General features: G+C 38.7%; 2 protein-coding genes across 2 annotated transcripts; both read left to right on the forward strand.

Annotated features, from left to right (window-relative positions):
* Positions 1-7,095: 7,095 nt before the first annotated feature.
* On the forward strand, positions 7,096-9,702 carry LOC131351299 (scrapie-responsive protein 1-like). Its single transcript, XM_058386675.1, has 3 exons — positions 7,096-7,250; positions 7,848-8,086; positions 9,064-9,702. The coding sequence occupies exons 1-3, from the start codon at positions 7,218-7,220 to the stop codon at positions 9,128-9,130; spliced, it is 339 nt and encodes a 112-aa protein (XP_058242658.1). The 5' UTR covers positions 7,096-7,217; the 3' UTR covers positions 9,131-9,702.
* Positions 9,703-13,086: 3,384 nt separating this feature from the next.
* On the forward strand, positions 13,087-15,363 carry hmgb2a (high mobility group box 2a). The gene is made up of 5 exons (XM_058386674.1): positions 13,087-13,236; positions 13,909-14,067; positions 14,307-14,455; positions 14,543-14,717; positions 14,817-15,363. The coding sequence occupies exons 2-5, from the start codon at positions 13,921-13,923 to the stop codon at positions 14,982-14,984; spliced, it is 639 nt and encodes a 212-aa protein (XP_058242657.1). The 5' UTR covers positions 13,087-13,236; positions 13,909-13,920; the 3' UTR covers positions 14,985-15,363.
* The last annotated feature ends 1,733 nt before the right edge of the window (positions 15,364-17,096 follow it).

Here is a 17,096-nt window from a genome sequence, read left to right on the forward strand (position 1 = left end):
GTGTTAGAAGCAGGAAAAATGGACAAGTGTAAGGATTTGAGCGAGTTTGATGAAGGGACGAATTGTGATGGCTAGACCACTGGATCAGAGCATCTCCAAAACTGCAGCTCTTGTGGGGTGTTCCCAGTCTGCAGTGGTCAGTATCTATCAAAAGTGGTCCAAGAAAGGAACAGTGGTGAACCGGCGACAGGGTCATGGGCAGCCGAGGCTCATTGATGCACGTGGGGAGTGAAGGCTGGACCGTGTGATCCGATCCAACAGACGAGCTACTGTTGCTCAAACTGCTGAAGAAGTTAATGCTGGTTCTGATAGAAAGGTGTCAGAATACACAGTGCAGGATGGGTCAGGGCTGTTTTGGTAGCAAAATGTGGACCAACACAATATTAGGCAGGTGGTCATATTGTTATGGCTAATCAGTGTATGAACTTTATTTTTGCAGAAGAATCTCATAGCTCGCTAATACTGCATTGCAATCTGGGGCTTTAAGTTAGTGTGTGGTTTTCACATGACCATGACATTAAACACTGATTGAAATGGATGAGTGAAAAAAAGAAACTCTTGCAATACTGAAACCTCATGGTTAATCCCCTCTTTTTGGGATTGTTTACATTTTTTCTTCTATAAAAACACCACTGGAGCTGCACTAGCAAAAAAATGTCCCTATACGACGTCATTGTGGCACACGCCTGCTAACATCTCACAGGAACACCAGGTACCAAGCAACAAATTAGCACCATAATCCCTGTATTTATAATATAAACATATTTAACATGGGTGGACTTTTCCTTTAAGAATATAATGAGATTATGAAAGTGAAACCCGTTTCGTCTGACCGATAACATCGCTGTCAGAGCTTATGACAAGAAAAGAAAGGAAAAACTGATGGATGATAATAATCAGAACCAGAATCTGGTTTATTAGCCAAGTATGGTTTTACACATACCAAGGAATTTGGTACTGGCTGTTTGTGACCCTCAGAAGTACAGATTTACACTATATTGCCAAATGTTTTGGGGCACCCCTCCAAATCATTGAATTCAGGTGTTGTTTTTCAGAGGTTTTGGCTTGGCCCCTTAGTTCTGGTGAAAGGAACTCTTAATGCTTCAGGCAACTGGCCTGCACCTCAACCCGATAGAACACCTTTGAGATGATTTAGAGTGGAGACTGAGCTAGGCCAAAACTGGGACGTCTGCCTTTACATGCACATGAATGTAATATGGAGTTGTCCCGCCCTTTGCAGCTATAACAGCTTCAACTCTTCTGGGAAGGCTTTCCACAAGGTTTAGGAGTGTGTTTATGGGAATTTCTGACCATTCCTCTAGAAGAGTATTTGTGAGGTCAGGCACTGATGTAGGATGAGAAGGTCTGGCTCACAGTCTCCACTCTAATTCATCCCAAAGGTGTTCTGTCGGGTTGAGGTCAGGACTCTGTGCAGGTCAGTCAAGTTCCTCCACACCAAACTCACTCATCCATGTCTATATGGACCTTGCTTTGTGTACTGGTGTGCAGTCATGTTGGAACAGGAAGGGGTCATCCCCAAACTGTTCCCACAAAGGGTGAAATTGTCCATAATGTCTTGGTATGAAGCTGAAGCATTAAGAGTTCCTTTCACTGGAACTAAGGGGCCGAGCCCAACCCCTGAAAAACAACATCTGAATTCAATGATTTGGAGGGGTGCCCCAAAACCTTTGGCAGTATAGTGTACAATAACAACACTATACATTTAATTTACAAACAATGCCATACAGAAAATAAATAAAGACCACAATATACAGATTATGAAACAGGTTATAAATGTATATAAAGTGCACAGTAGTGCAGCAATAGTGTGTGGGGATGAAGTGGTGTGTAACAGTTCTTAAAGTACAGTAGAAGTAGAAGTTTATTCTGTAACTCTATGTTATTCCCAGCATTCCTTATATGCATTAATAGTGAATAATGCCACACAATCCACAGTGATTCCCTCATTGTGTGCACGTGTCAGTGCAACTGTGTGGGCTTTTGTGTTTTATCGAGGCACGAGTCCAAGTTAGACTGAAAGCTCCAACAGCAACACAGATCTGCATGTCACTCGGTCCACTTCACTCATTGACTCTGGGTGCTGTGTACACACTCGCGGATCACAGCGTGTAAATCAGCGCTGAACAATAATGAAAGTCGGTCTGCTTTTCGGTTTTACTGGCCTGATCACAGTTTGACTGGCTGCTTCGTGAACGTTTGTGCAGCAACGTATTCCAAACGCTGTGTTCCGTTGTAGTTTCCTCTGTTCTTCCTTCACTCTTAGTTCGAAGTTTCATCAAATGTGCTTTGTATATAAAAATAAGCTTGGTAAAAAGGGAAGTTAAATTCACTTATGGAGAGAATGACATCAGAATGATTTCATACTGCTTCATTTGTGTGCAGTTTTTTGGGTCAACAAATGCACTAATGTTTGGTGAATAAAGCCAAACATGAAGCAAAGAGGCAGACAAACCACTGCAGCTTTAATATGGGAACACATAGAGGGTGGAAGGGATAAAACAGGACAAGATGTATCTAATATAGTAAAATAATCAATGCTGGATGGTGTAATGCTGCTTGACATAAAACGGAGTTACTGTTACCACTCAAAGTTGATTCGTTTTGAATAATAAAACATTATTTAGAGTTTGCAGAACATCCACAAAATGTTATGTTAAAATCTTATGTCATACACCAATCAGGCTTAACATTATGACCACCTGTCTAATATTATGTTGATCCCCCTTTTGCTGCCAAAACAGCCCTGACCCGTCCTGCACTGTGTATTCTGACACCTTTCAGAACCAGCATTAACTTCTTCAGCAATTTGAGCAACAGTAGCTCGTCTGTTGGATCGGATCACACGGGCCAGCCTTCGCTCCCCACATGCATCAATGAGCCTTGGCCGCCCATGACCCTGTCACCGGTTCACCACTGTTCCTTCTTTGGACCACTTTCTGACCACTGCAGACTGGGAACACCCTACAAGAGCTGTGGTTTTGGAGATGATCTGATCCAGTCACAGTTTGGCCCTTCGTCAAACTCACTCAAATCCTTACGCTTGTCCATTTTTCCTGCTTCTAACACATCAACTTTGAAGACAAAATGTTCTCTTGCTGCCTAATATATCCCACCCACTAACAGGTGGCATAATCAGTCTTATTCACTTCACCGGTCAGTGCTCAGAATGCTATGCCTGATCGGTGTAGCAGCTATAAACAAGTCAGTATGAATGAACTGTTACTATAGAAATTATAAGGTATTAGAATGAGTGCATTAATTAGAAACCTGTGCTACTGTTGACCAATCAGAATCGAATTACATCATATTCTCATTCATTTAACTCATCATATCCACTTAACAACAAATCAGCTTTCTTGCTGCTAAAATGAAACACTCTGGAGTTATTATTGGTGTTTGTATATAAATTGACCAGTGTATATGCTACATATCTCAGATGTACCAACACAGAAGAAGCAACATCTCAGGAGCAGTATTAGCTGCATCTGAAGGACAAAGGACACACATCTGAGGACCATAAGGCACACATCTTAAATAGAGAAGACAGATTTTTTGAGAGAGGAGTGAAGGAGGGCATCTATGTCCAGGTAAAAAATCCTTCTGCTCTTCAGCCAACCTGCTGCTGTTTCATCCATCCCTAAGAAGATCAAGACCTCTTCACACATCCACCAGGAAAGCCACACCTAAGGACATTTACATTTCTGGCATTTGGTAGATGCCCTTATCCAGAGCGGCTTACATTTTATCTCATTTTATACAACTGAGCAATTGAGGTTTAAGGGCTTACTAAGGGTCCAGCAGTGGCAGCTTGGTGGACCTGGATTTGAACTCATATCCTTTCCTACAATTGAAACCACCATATCCCACTTGTAGAACATTGAAAATATTTTGACATTCACACTGAGCTTTAATACCTTTGACAACATGTTTCTACAAGCAGGTATTCCACAGAAAGCACTTTTCCATTCAGAAGCATGCCTCTCTCCCACACACTCAATATGAACCTGTACTAGTCCCTTTTTAATATTTAGTAAGGTTCTGGTTACACACTAGTGAGAATCAGAAAGAATTAATCATTTGTGCAGTTGGAAATAAATGGAAATACAAATAACATAGACAGCACATTTATGGGTACAACATCCTGTACATTAAACTGCACCAATGCTTCAAATGGCTCACTGTGTTTCTCTATTTCCTCAACCTAATTACCTAAGTACCTAATTAGGCACTCTCCTTCTCTGGGGTCATTACATCCTGAACGCCTCACTTACTCCTAACACCTCCTCCCGTTCTCACCTCCCCTTGTTTCCTTAACAATGCTACCCAGAGAGAGAAGGATCTATGGCCCTAGAAGTTACAAATTCGTGGAATCATGCCAACTTCCCTCAGCCTGAAGAAGCTGCTCGGATGAGTACTGAACCGTCTTACTAGAAGGACGTGACTCAACTTCCAGATATGCTTCAGATGAAGGAGAAGTACTTTGCATACTTTACTGTCTTCGCTCTCGTTGAAAGTCACTCTGCTATATTCGTTCTGTGGATGTTGAATACCGTTGCTGGACACACCCACATCTAGTCACTGTCGATCATGTTACCAGAAGCTACCAGCTTTATTTCAAAATGACTGATATCCGGTTGCGTTTTGCTGTGAGTCGCTGTGTGTGAGCATAGCATTATTATAACAGCTCTGTGCGTGGATTGGGTAGAGCCTCAATTAATTCAGTGTAATTTAGGACACAAATTTTGTCAAGTAATAAATGTATTAAGTGAAAATTAGAAAGAAAAAGAGAATTATTTGTTTATTTATTCGTTTAGTTTCTCTAAACAGGAACAGTTAGCTGGAAGTGACACGTGGGAGCCGAGGTACAAACTCTGAGGTCCAGCACATTTTCATGCTGTGAGTGCTGCATTTGAAACCTCTATACCACCTGCTTGTTGTCAGGAGCTAAATCTGGCATAACATGTGGCTGGATGCCTTTGCTGGCCTCTCAAAACATAGTAAACACACACACACACATACTTTTTGGCATAGGTTTAAATTCCTTCATGAAGCCATGAAGCAGCAGCAACCATAGAGATGATTGCCACCATTTTGGCAACAGGTATCGGAATAATATTATTCGAACAGGAACTCTTATGAGATTAAATTCAGGTTCAGGAATTAGGTTTATAAACTAGCAGAGGTGGCTTGAAGGCTTTCAGGTTCTGGGCTGGTACCAATACCGCAAGCTGCCACTGCTGGACTGTTGAACAAGACCGTTTGCTCTTCATCAGCTCTAAAAATCACTAAAAATTAAATTACTGTAAGTATTGAATGAAACTCTGAATCTTGCTGTTATTGGAAAATCATTTTTGATGGATGGCATGATGATCCAGCATTATTCTGTACCCAAAATGTATTAATTTGCACTTTCTGTATACCTCAGTATACGTCTATTCACAAATACTCAGTATGTTTACATTCTGCTGCAATTTATGTTCTATATTATTTGACATGTTTACATCCCGTGACACTTTAATACCCTCTCATAATATGCAAATCCCTATGTCCAACTATTGTGCAATAACTTATTTATATCTATATAAACAGTATTTACATACTTATTTATACTGTATCTATCATTACGATAGTGAACTTATTCATCCTTATAGTAATAGTTGTGGGTGTTAAGGGGGCTTAAAAACAATAATGAAACACGGACACCATGATGATCTCTTCATTCATAGCATAACAAAACAAAAGTCCCTTAGAATCTTTTCTGTAAAAATAAAAGTCCATTCAAAATACACAACATTATTGACAAAACAAAGAAGCTCTTTTATTTAACTCTTACACTGTTTTTTTTTCACAAATTTGATTTCACTATTTCACTGCAAAATGGATGTACGTCTATATCTTATATATATCTTTACTGTAATTTATTGTAAATATTCCACTTATGCACTTCTGGTTGGATGCTAACTGCATTTCATTGGCTCTGTACATGTACTCTGCATAATGACAATAAAGTTGAATCTAATCTAATCTAATCTAATGTATAGTTAGTGCACCACATTATATGAGAACTGCACTATAAGGACTGCTCTAATTTCACTGTACTGCAGTATAGTGACAATAAAAGAATCTTGAATCTTGAATGCCACCTATAAATTCATTATTTCCAAAAGCAGCACATCCTAGAGCACATGGTTTATTCCAATTCAAATTATTTTATTTATTAAACCCTGACATATCAGACTTTTTTAATCTGATTATAGTTATATTAAATGTTGCATGATATCCACAAAAAGTTATCAAGTTATCATTCACATTACAGCAGCTATAGACAGCCTCACCGTATTTTTCCCTTCTCCTGAAGTTACTAAGACACATTTATGCATCTTTTCACGTCAAAAAGACTCTTAGTCAACTCTTTAAGTTTTCAGAAAACTTAAATTTACAGCATTACCACAGGAGACCCCCTTCCATCCATTTTCTATACCCAATTTATTCCTAATTAGTGTCACAGGGATCTGCTGGAGCTGATCCCAGCACACAATGGAGGCGAAAGGCAGGGGTACAGCACACCTTGGACAGGTCACAAGTCCATCACAGGGCCACATATAGACAGACAACCACACACACTCACTCCTATAGGCAATTTAGAATTACCAATTAACCTAATATACATGTTTTTGGACTGTGGGAGGAAACTGGCGTACCCAGAGTAAACCACGCAGGGACGGGGAGAACATGAAAACTCCACAAAGAAAGGCCCCTGCCTGTTCAAACTCAGGATTCAAACCCAGGAGCTTCTTGCTGTGAGGTAACAGTGCTAACCACCCTTCCATAAACATTAAATAGTAAAGAGGAAAATGTCACCAAATCACTAATTACACACTTTTTTAAATCTGTTTCTTTCTGCTTCTGTGCAATTTCCTACTAGAGAAAAGATACCATTAGAACAGGTGTGTAAATCTGTGAATACTGAAAATTAGTCCACAGCTTCTGACCAATCGGAATTGAGGATTCAAGAGTGCTGGGGTATAAATGCTAATAAATGAATGGTGGCACTGTAGATTATATGTGGGAAGTGGTGGTTAGTTGTATGGGTGGCTCAGTGGCAGAGAGAGAGAGAGAGAGAGAGAGAGAGACTGTCACAGAGAGGACTGATATAAGGAGCTCACTGTGTGGAGGTTGAATCCAGATTCATCCAGATGAGAAATCCCACATCTCAGCACTCCATGCGGGTGAGCATGTACACACACACACACACACACACACACTTTGCATCGGGGATAAAAAGATCAAGGTTGTGTAATCATTTTATATCTGCAGAATGTCTTTATTTATGGTTATTTCATCAGTAAAGATGTTTGGCTGAAGGAAATCAGCTTATTATTATTCACACATTGATTCACAAAGATTTATTTAGCTACTCGGTTTCCCGGTTCCTGTTGAAGCTGAAGCTGTGATTGCATTCTTATGAGTATGATGAGTATAAAGTCAGTTATTGACTGTCCACTGTTTCCACACACTTCACCAGCGATGGCCAGCAAAAATGCAGCTTAATTTTTTGGGCAACTGTTGTTGAAATCATATTTTTATTTCTTTTTTAACATTTATATACCGCTGGCGGATGTTTAATATAAGGTAAATAGCATGAATATAATGTTTTGGTACAATAAAACAACTAGATTATATTTCCTGGGACTGATGAAACATCAATTATAATCATTTTCATGCTAATCATGAATGATGAATCAACAATTTGCAGACTTTTATTTGTGCACTTGATTCTTCATATACATTTACAGAATATAGCATTTATTTATTTTTCTTTTCAGGACCACAAAATGAAAGTATTACTCATCGTAGTCGTTCTCCTGCTGGTGTTAGATCACGGAGATGCGATTCCATCGAACCGCTGGTCCTGCTACAAAAAGCTTGTGAAGGATAGAAACTGCCATGACACTGGACTGGAAAGGATGAGACCCATCGACTCGCTACAAAACCATTACTGGGAGGGTGATGAGTGTGACGTGGTGTGTTACTGTAACCACCTCGAGCTGCTCTGCTGCCCGAGGTAATTTCACTGCTTTGCCACTAAGTGGAGCAATTTTTTTTCAAAATTCAGAATGGAGAGTCCAAGAGGGACAGAGATGGAGTAATGCAACTGCTGTTGAACACAGAAACCATTGTAGCCATCATGACATTCCTAGTAATACCCACATGTGGGCCGAATGAAATGCTGGTTTATACTGCTGGGTCACAGTCTTGGATAGGCAGCAAGATGCGCTGTGGTCTGTGGAGAATAACCCTCAGTGATCTTCAGTAAAATACACACCAAAGAAAGAAAGGAAGAAAGAGAGAGAGAGAGGAACAGAAAAGAACAGATAGATAGATAGATAGATAGATAGATAGATAGATAGATAGATAGATAGATAGATAGATAGATAGATAGATAGATAGATAGATAGATAATTAAAATAAATAATTAAACCAATAAATAAATAAATAAATAAATGAATGAATGAATGAATGAATGAATGAATGAATGAATGAATGAATGAACAGGAAGGAAGGCAGGAAGGAAGGAAGAAAGACTGGATTAATTTCATTCAAAAAACCTTTTGATTTCAGGATGATAGAACCATAAATGCTAAAATTGGAACTCATTCCTGGCTTTTAAGACTTATTCCAGCACTCTATCACTCTATATCTATCACTCTATCTAGCTACTCTCTGAGTAAAGGGATATCAGTGTAACAGCAGATGTAGTGCTGGATCTTTACTTAAGGAGGAAGGAGAAAGGAGGATATACTCTTTCAATGCAAGATATCATTTTCCTAACACACTTTTATGCTATACTTACTACTTTCCTTTACTAATGCCAGTAGTAATCCAATCCATTCCTGGTTTATACAAGTCTAACAACAAAAATAAAATATTTGTGTAAATTCTGCATAAATATTTTCCTTGACATCAACCTTCTAACTATTTTACAGTTTCTAATAATAACTCGAGCAATAACTAAACATCAAAACGTTGTTTTTGTTACAGGGACGTCTTCTTTGGGTCGAAAATCTCTTTTGTGATCCCATGCAGAATGTCAGAAACTCGACTTTGAGTGGACTGTATGGTTGCGATGACGACTGGATAAAATCTCTTCAAAACAAAATGGCCAGGCGGTGGAATAACATTCTGTGCTAATTCATCAAAATCTAGTTATATGTACCAAGTTAAATATACATTTGTGTACAATCTGTCCTCTTATATGGCAGTTTGTCCCACACTTGAGGTATATTGTTCATGTACTAACCCTAATCTAACACACATGATCAGTCTGTATCCTGTTTCCAATCAACATATCAATCTACTAAGAGGCATATTGTTTATATTAAGATGCCATTTTGTTTATTAAACTCTGATGTAATGCATCAGGATGAGCTCAAAACTGATGGGTTCAATTATGCCACCATGCTTTTATAGGGCTTAATACTTAAATGAACTCAAACATGTAGACCTTGCATCAAGTAAGTAATTTCTATAATCTATTTAAATGGCACAACCTAGTAAACAGACAGTGGTATAATTAGGTATGGGGTGCTGAGCTCAGGCTGTCCGATTTCAGGCAACTCAGCTCTGAAAAATGAATCTTGAAATGCAAAATTGTTATTAAATTATTCCAACAACATTGAATGTGACTCATCTCCAGTTATACGATGGTTTTGGTGAAACCTGACACGACATAAAATATGAGCACATATCTGATCAATATAAATAAATACAAGTTTGCAGAGAACTCATTTTATGTATTTATAAAAACATCAGTAATGTGAAACATGCCTTAGGAATGACCAGATTAGAGGTCAGAGAAATCCATCTCTACAGATGTTTCATGATCTGCCAAAGAACATAGGCTTCCTGCCATGTTTGCTTTCAATCGTATATAAAACTGAAGGGAGTGGACCGAGACCATGACAGCAGGTAGGAGAATCTTTACTGCTTATTTTAAATCTTGGCCATGTAGTCATGATGCTTAGGATGTCAGTAGAATTAAGCCTTAATGCATGATGCATTTGGAAAGAAGACCTATGAATGCCAGAGAAAGATGATATATAATTTTAATTTAAAAAATACCTTATTAATATTTTATCAAAAAAACATATAAGGACCATTTTCTTTCACTCACATTTAGAATAATTTAAGGGATAAGGAAAACCTAAAGGTGGATATTTCTTTTCTCACTATCTGTCCCAATGTAGTATATTGATTTCAGATATTTATATTATGCCAATAAAATACTTTTATTAGAAGAAGAAGAAGAAGAAGAAGAAGAAGAAGAAGAAGAAGAAGAAGAAGAAGAAGAAGAAAGGAAGAAAATAAGAAAGAAAGAAACCATAGTACTGTGACTCACTTCTTCAACATTTTTGTCTCTTGTTCAGCAAACAAGTAGATAATCAAATTGGCCAATTTGCCCCATTCTTTGCCACCTTTTGTGTCCTCGAAAAACTCTCAGCTGTGTGTCATTGTAAAGTAATGTGGCAACTTCAAAGTCCTGAAAATCCCCTGCGGCCTTCCTATTGTTTAAACTTGTTGGGCGGCTATTACCATCATCACTGCCAACATCTATCCATCTGACTGCTGGAGGGGGAAGCGAGAAGTGTCTCTTTTAAACCCAGGGCTGGGGCAACAGTATTATGTTAATTGCTGCCGGGTCGATTTAGCATGTGAGAAAGTGCTTCATTGTGATTTAAGGCTCTAAGTGCAGAACCCCAATGCAAAATACAGCAGGAGACGGAGCTTCAGTGAAGACTGGTTTACATTCTTGTCAACATTAATGTCGTTTAGTCATGTCCTGATTATGAAGGACCAAGACATATAGATACAATTTCCATAGCTGTGAAACAAATGTGGACTGTTCATTTTTTCCGAAGAATAACTGAACAAAATATCCAAATAACAAAATAAATATTCTATGATTCTATGATTATATAAAATATAATTTAATATAATTTAATAAAATATCCCATTTTTACCAGCTCTCCTCTTGTAGTAAAGTATTTTAGTAGCTACTCTGGAGGCTCACTGAAGCCAGTCATGATAAGACAGACAGACAAATAGACAGACAAATAGATAGATAGATAGATAGATAGATAGATAGATAGATAGATAGATAGATAGATAGATAGATAGATAGATAGATAGATAGATAGATAGATAGATAGATAGATAGATAGATAGAGGTTTTTTTATTTATTTTAGTTACAGGAGTAGAAACCATGTATAATCATTTTCAAAGATATTATTTTATTGTATTCAGTGTTTATAGTATAGTATAGCATATATTGTACTACCTATGTCAGTTATTATATTTAGAGTGAATTCTTATACTTATTCACCTACATGACTGGTCCCTTGAATGAAATGTGTTTCCAAATCTCAAAAACTCAAAAGCAACATCAACTTCAACTTCTGTGAATGAAAAGTTCAGGAACAAAAAGCACAGTCACGCTAATAAACGGACAAAATATTACAGCGCATCTTTAAATGATGCATTTTAGTCTTACAAAGCTGTATCTGAATAAAGACAGAATGCATCAACATAAAACACATGGCCAGGCTTTCCTGTACTGGAACTGAGAAACAGTCTTATCGAGAAGGCCTAACAGGCTTATACTCGCTTGTGTGAATCTGTCTTGAGTTGTTGTGTCTGCACTCAAGAAGTGTTGAAGTGTTTGCAACCATCTGTAAGGACTTCCAGTAGAAATGGGTCAAATTACAGCAAAGACTTGCACTTACCCAACAATCTGGAGTTTGCTGCAAAGGAAGTCAATGAAAAACAAAGAGGAACAAAATCCAGATGTGAACCACAACAATATATTCGTTACAGTCTTGAGTAATACTTAAATTATAGTACTTTTTCTTTATAAAAGTAGTCCTTATCCTTTAGACGAGATTGTAAATTTCCCTTTGGGATGAATAAAGTATATATCTATCTATCCTTATCACATCTTCATAGCATCATAGACGTAGTTTGGAAGATAGCCAACAAGTGCCAAAGAATATTTTTCCACTGAAGCTGTCAAGTTTATTTATACAAATATTTAAGGTAAACCATTGTTGATTACCAGATAAGGAAGTACACTAATAAAAATATAAAACTATATATATATATATACACACACACACACACACATACAATACAAACACTGGTTTGATGTGAGCAACTGGGAAAGAGTTTTCAGGTGGACCTGAACCTAAAGTTTTGAAGATTTAGTACTTATAGGGAGTTTTCAGAACTTTTCACCACAGGATGAATTCATTATAGTTTTGTTAGAAAATAAAGAAAATGAAATGTGAAGTACGTTACATGAAAATAAGTAACTGATGCAAATGATGAACTGTGTGGATCATATAAACATGTCTAAATGCTGTGTTGTGTTATCTAAATCAAACTCAAGTACACCATGCTTGTATTTCAGTGGCTTAATTTTTATCAGGCAGCCATTTTATATTTCAGTCAGAGTTTGTTTACTAAGGGCAGCCATCTTTTGTCTCCTTGTGGCTGTTTAGTTTTCGCGCCATTAATAAGCCATGGACACAATATGGCGGCGTGTAGAAAAACAAAAAAAAAACAAAAAAAACAAAACATCTGTGTTGTTCAACAACTCGTTGAGCTAATGACACCCTTTAAACATTTTTAATGTTCATTTTTAAGAGATACAAATTCATTTCGCTGCTTTACAGAATTGTCTTTCTTTATACGTGCTTAAACAACAAACACTACTACTACTAGATAAACATTTAATGTAACCGCCATACATTTTAAAATCCATCCTTCAGCCAATCGCGAAACACGACGATTCAATCGTCATCTTGTTTGTGAGAGTCCTAAATCTCATCGTGGTCACTGTTGAAGTGAACTAGATAGGGTGGATCTTCAATGTTACGTAACGCACTACATGCTCAATAGGACGTCTTTTTGGGACCCAGCCTGGGTGTTAACCGTTTATTCTCTCAGGGCCGTGGTATACGTGTTGTCGTATCCAACAGCCAATAGAAACACGGCGTTGTATTTTTGAACGCCTTCCAACCAATCAGACGGAGTCTTGGAGGGCGGAGTCGCGTGGTGCACTCTGATCAAGTTTGTACGCCCTACACCACATACAAAACAGCACCTGAGAGAAGTTCTGCTTGTACTGAACTGAGTGAATTATTCAACACGTACAGGTGAGTTTTTTTGTCCTCTGTGTCTAAGACCTATTACTGTATTGCGTCGCAGAAATGTACGTTTGTGTGCTCTTTCTAATTTTTTTTAAACACACAGACTCGCATGCAAAGCCTAATTAAATACTTTTTTTTCATAATTAAATTAAGTTAAATCGTTCCCTACGCTTAAAACGATTTTTTGCTCTTATTTGTGTAGATTAGTTGGCGAGAGCGCGCGCGCGCGCCATACAGCTTTATTCGTTGTAAGATTAAGTGCGCGCGCGCGCCACTAACAGCGCTGAGGTAAAGTCTGTTAGCTTGTGTGGCTAACGAAAGTCGCGCCAAAGTCAAGCTCGCACTTTGAAAACTTTTATAACTATCTGAATGTTAACCATTTTCCTCAGTTTTTTTAAACGAAACTTAAACGAAAATAAAACCGTATGATTACCCCCCCTCCTTTAACAGATTGTAGAGTTTGCTCGTCAGCAGTTTAGGCGGGAAATAAAATGGAGGGCTGTTTATTGTTCTGAGTAAACGGAGCAGGAACTCGATCGGATTAAACCAGTTTAGACCTGCGCCTCGGTGACGTTAGCAAAAGCGAGCTGTTTTGAACGCGTGGCTTTTTAGTTTGTTTAGCAAAAACTTTTAATAGTAATTGCTTTTTATTTTTAATTTTTTTTGGACTTATTTCAGACTCTGAAAGTTATGGGGAAAGATCCGAATAAGCCGAGAGGGAAGACCTCGTCCTACGCCTTCTTTGTGCAGACATGCCGGGAGGAGCACAAGAAGAAGCACCCGGACACTGCGGTCAACTTCTCCGAGTTCTCCAAGAAATGCGCCGAGAGATGGAAGGTGAGGAGTTAGCATTATTTACATATTATTATGAATACGTGCTCACGGAGGGATTAGGATCGGGAGGTCATGTTTTTGTTTTTAATTCCTGCTCAAGTTCTTACGACTCAGTTTGCTCCTAAAGCGCCCCCTAGTGTCCGTGACTTAAAAAAACAGGACTTTTATAGAAATGAGGAAATGTTTCACAAAGATTGTGGTGGAAGTGATTTGATCTCTCTCTCTCTCTTCCACCAAACCAGACCATGTCTCCTAAGGAGAAATCAAAGTTTGAGGAAATGGCCAAAACCGACAAGGTACGCTACGACCGGGAAATGAAAAACTACGTGCCGCCTAAAGGTGCCAAGAAGGGCAAGAAGAAGAAGGACCCGAATGCACCCAAGAGACCACCGTACGTCTATAACACCTTTATTACGGTGATTTTTAATCTTAATCATCAAACAGCTTGTGGTGTTCAAACGTCTCTCTTTTTGTCCAGATCTGCATTCTTCATCTTCTGCTCCGATCACCGGCCAAAGGTGAAGAGCGAGCACCCCGGCATCTCCATCGGCGATGTGGCGAAGAAGCTGGGCGAGCAGTGGTCCAAACTGTCAGCCAAGGATAAAACTCCGTACGAGCAGAAGGCCGTGAAGCTGAAGGAGAAATACGAGAAGGTTTGTTTGGATATTTGTAAAGAAAAAAGAAGTAAAATGTGATTTTAAACAGGTTTGTTCTGTGTCCTGTGATTCTGACGTGATGACTCTGAATTTCAGGATGTTGCCGCGTACCGTGCCAAGGGAGGCAAGACAGACGGTGCGAAGAAAGGCGGACCAGGGCGGCCAACGGGCAAGAAAGCAGAAGTCACAGATGATGACGACGACGACGAGGAAGAGGACGAGGAGGATGACGACGACCTGGATGATGACGATGATGACGATTAAATCTATCAGGAATATTTTGTGCTGATTTTGTTTGCAATGTGAAAAAACAGCGTTTTGTTTCTTTTTTTTAAAAAAAAAAAAAATACATTTTTTTCCCTCTTTTCCAAAACATGTACAGAGATGTGTATAGATTAAATACATTCAGGTCATGTACTGTTTTGTACATTTAACAGCCAGTTTTGTTAAGCACTGCCTTTTTTTTTCTCCTCTCTCGAGCTGTGGTTTCTCTCTTTGTCTTTATTAAATTTGTTTCCACTGGCATTTTAAGGAAAAACGAGGAACACGGATGTGTAGTTTAATCCTCCATACAATTTTTAGATGTTGAGCTTTTGAAATATTGTGTAGACGTTTTTTTATAATAAAATTTTGTATATTATGATCAGACGGTTTCTTCACTGAGTTTTGGGTGGAAACGTACAACACACTGAGCAATGGACATGTTCAAGTATGAGTAGGTTGTCCGAAATACATAAACTGATGATGTGAGTCTAATATAAAGGAGAGTTTCAGACCACACCTTCCTGGATGAAGGTAAATACTTGATGCTCTAATATTCCTTAACAATGAAGTAGACATTAATCTATTACATTAGAGTTTAACTTTCATACTTGAAGCCTTGGACAGTTTGTTTTTAGGGGTCAGTCCAGTGACAGGAACTCTTAATGCTTCAGCTTCATACCAAGATAGTTTAGACAATTTCTTGCTTTGTGGGAACAGTTTGGGGATGACCCCTTCCTGTTCCAACATGACTGCACACCAGTGACTAAAGCAAGGTCCATAAAGACATGGATGAGTGAGTTTGGTGTGGAACTTGACTGGCTTGCACAGAGTCCAGACTTCGACCCCATAGAACACCTTTGGGATGAATTAGAGCGGAGACTGAGAGCCAGGTGAAAACTGGGACGTCTGCCCATGCACATGAATGTAATATGGAGTTGTCCCGCCCTTTGCGGCTATAACAGCTTCAACTCTTCTGGGAAGGCTTTCCACAAGGTTTAGGAGTGTGTTTATGGGAATTTCTGACCATTCCTCTAGAAGAGTATTTGTGAGGTCAGGCACTGATGTTGGACGAGAAGGTCTGGCTCACAGTCTCCACTCTAATTCATCCCAAAGGTGTTTTATGGGGTTGAGGTCAGGACTCTGTGCAGGCCAGTCAAGTTCCTCCACACCAAACTCACTCATCCATGTCAAAGTTGGGAGCATGAAATTGTCCAAAATGTCTTGGTATAAAGCTGAAGCATTAAGAGTTCCTTTAACTGGATCTAAGGGGCCGAGTCCAACGCCTGAATTCAATGATTTGGAGGTGTCCAATATTTTTGGCAATATAGTGTATGTGACAAAAATAGTATGCTGTTTAGTTAGCTGTGTGTATTTGCATGTTCTCTCAGTGCTTCGGGGGTTTCCTCTGGGTCCACTGGTCTGGAGTGTGAGTGTATATTATTGTGCCCTTTGATGGGTTTCTTCTCATCCAGGGTGTCCTGCTTTGCACCCAGAGTCCTCAAGGATAGACTGAAGGACAAGAGCTAGAAAAAATGGATGGATAGATGGAAATTTAATGGAAAAAAAAAAAAGTTTGACTCCATTCTATCTGGTATCAACACTGAGGCCTCCAAGGTTAAATATATAAATATAGATTTTTTTTCCTTCAGGCTATTGAAAGAAAAACATTTAAGTTTGCTGTGACCTTAAACCTATTTGGATTAGTTCCAAAATATGTAACTCTTATAGAGACATAGAACCTGAAAAACATAACACCTCTGTCACCTAGCAGGTGAGGCAGAAGAAAATATTTAGCTCCACAAAACTGATTTAAATAATTTATCCAGTATTTATCTAGTCAAAAGTTCCTGTTTGTGAAGGATCTTTTATTAAGAAGAATAGTTCAAGAATCCCGGAGATAGACAATGTTTACTGGGACTACTGCAGTACAGACATCCTTCAGCAGGTGTGTGCAGTGCTTCTGAAGCTGGTGGAGAAACCTTCATACATATAACTAGGCATAACATTATGACCACCTGCCTAATATTGTGTTGGTCCACATTTTGCTACCAAAACAGCCCTGACCCGTCCTGCACTGTGTATTCTGACACCTTTCTATCAGAACCAGCATTA

The sequence above is a fragment of the Hemibagrus wyckioides genome, linkage group LG03 (genome assembly GCF_019097595.1).
Source record: "Hemibagrus wyckioides isolate EC202008001 linkage group LG03, SWU_Hwy_1.0, whole genome shotgun sequence".
Taxonomy (NCBI): domain Eukaryota; kingdom Metazoa; phylum Chordata; class Actinopteri; order Siluriformes; family Bagridae; genus Hemibagrus; species Hemibagrus wyckioides.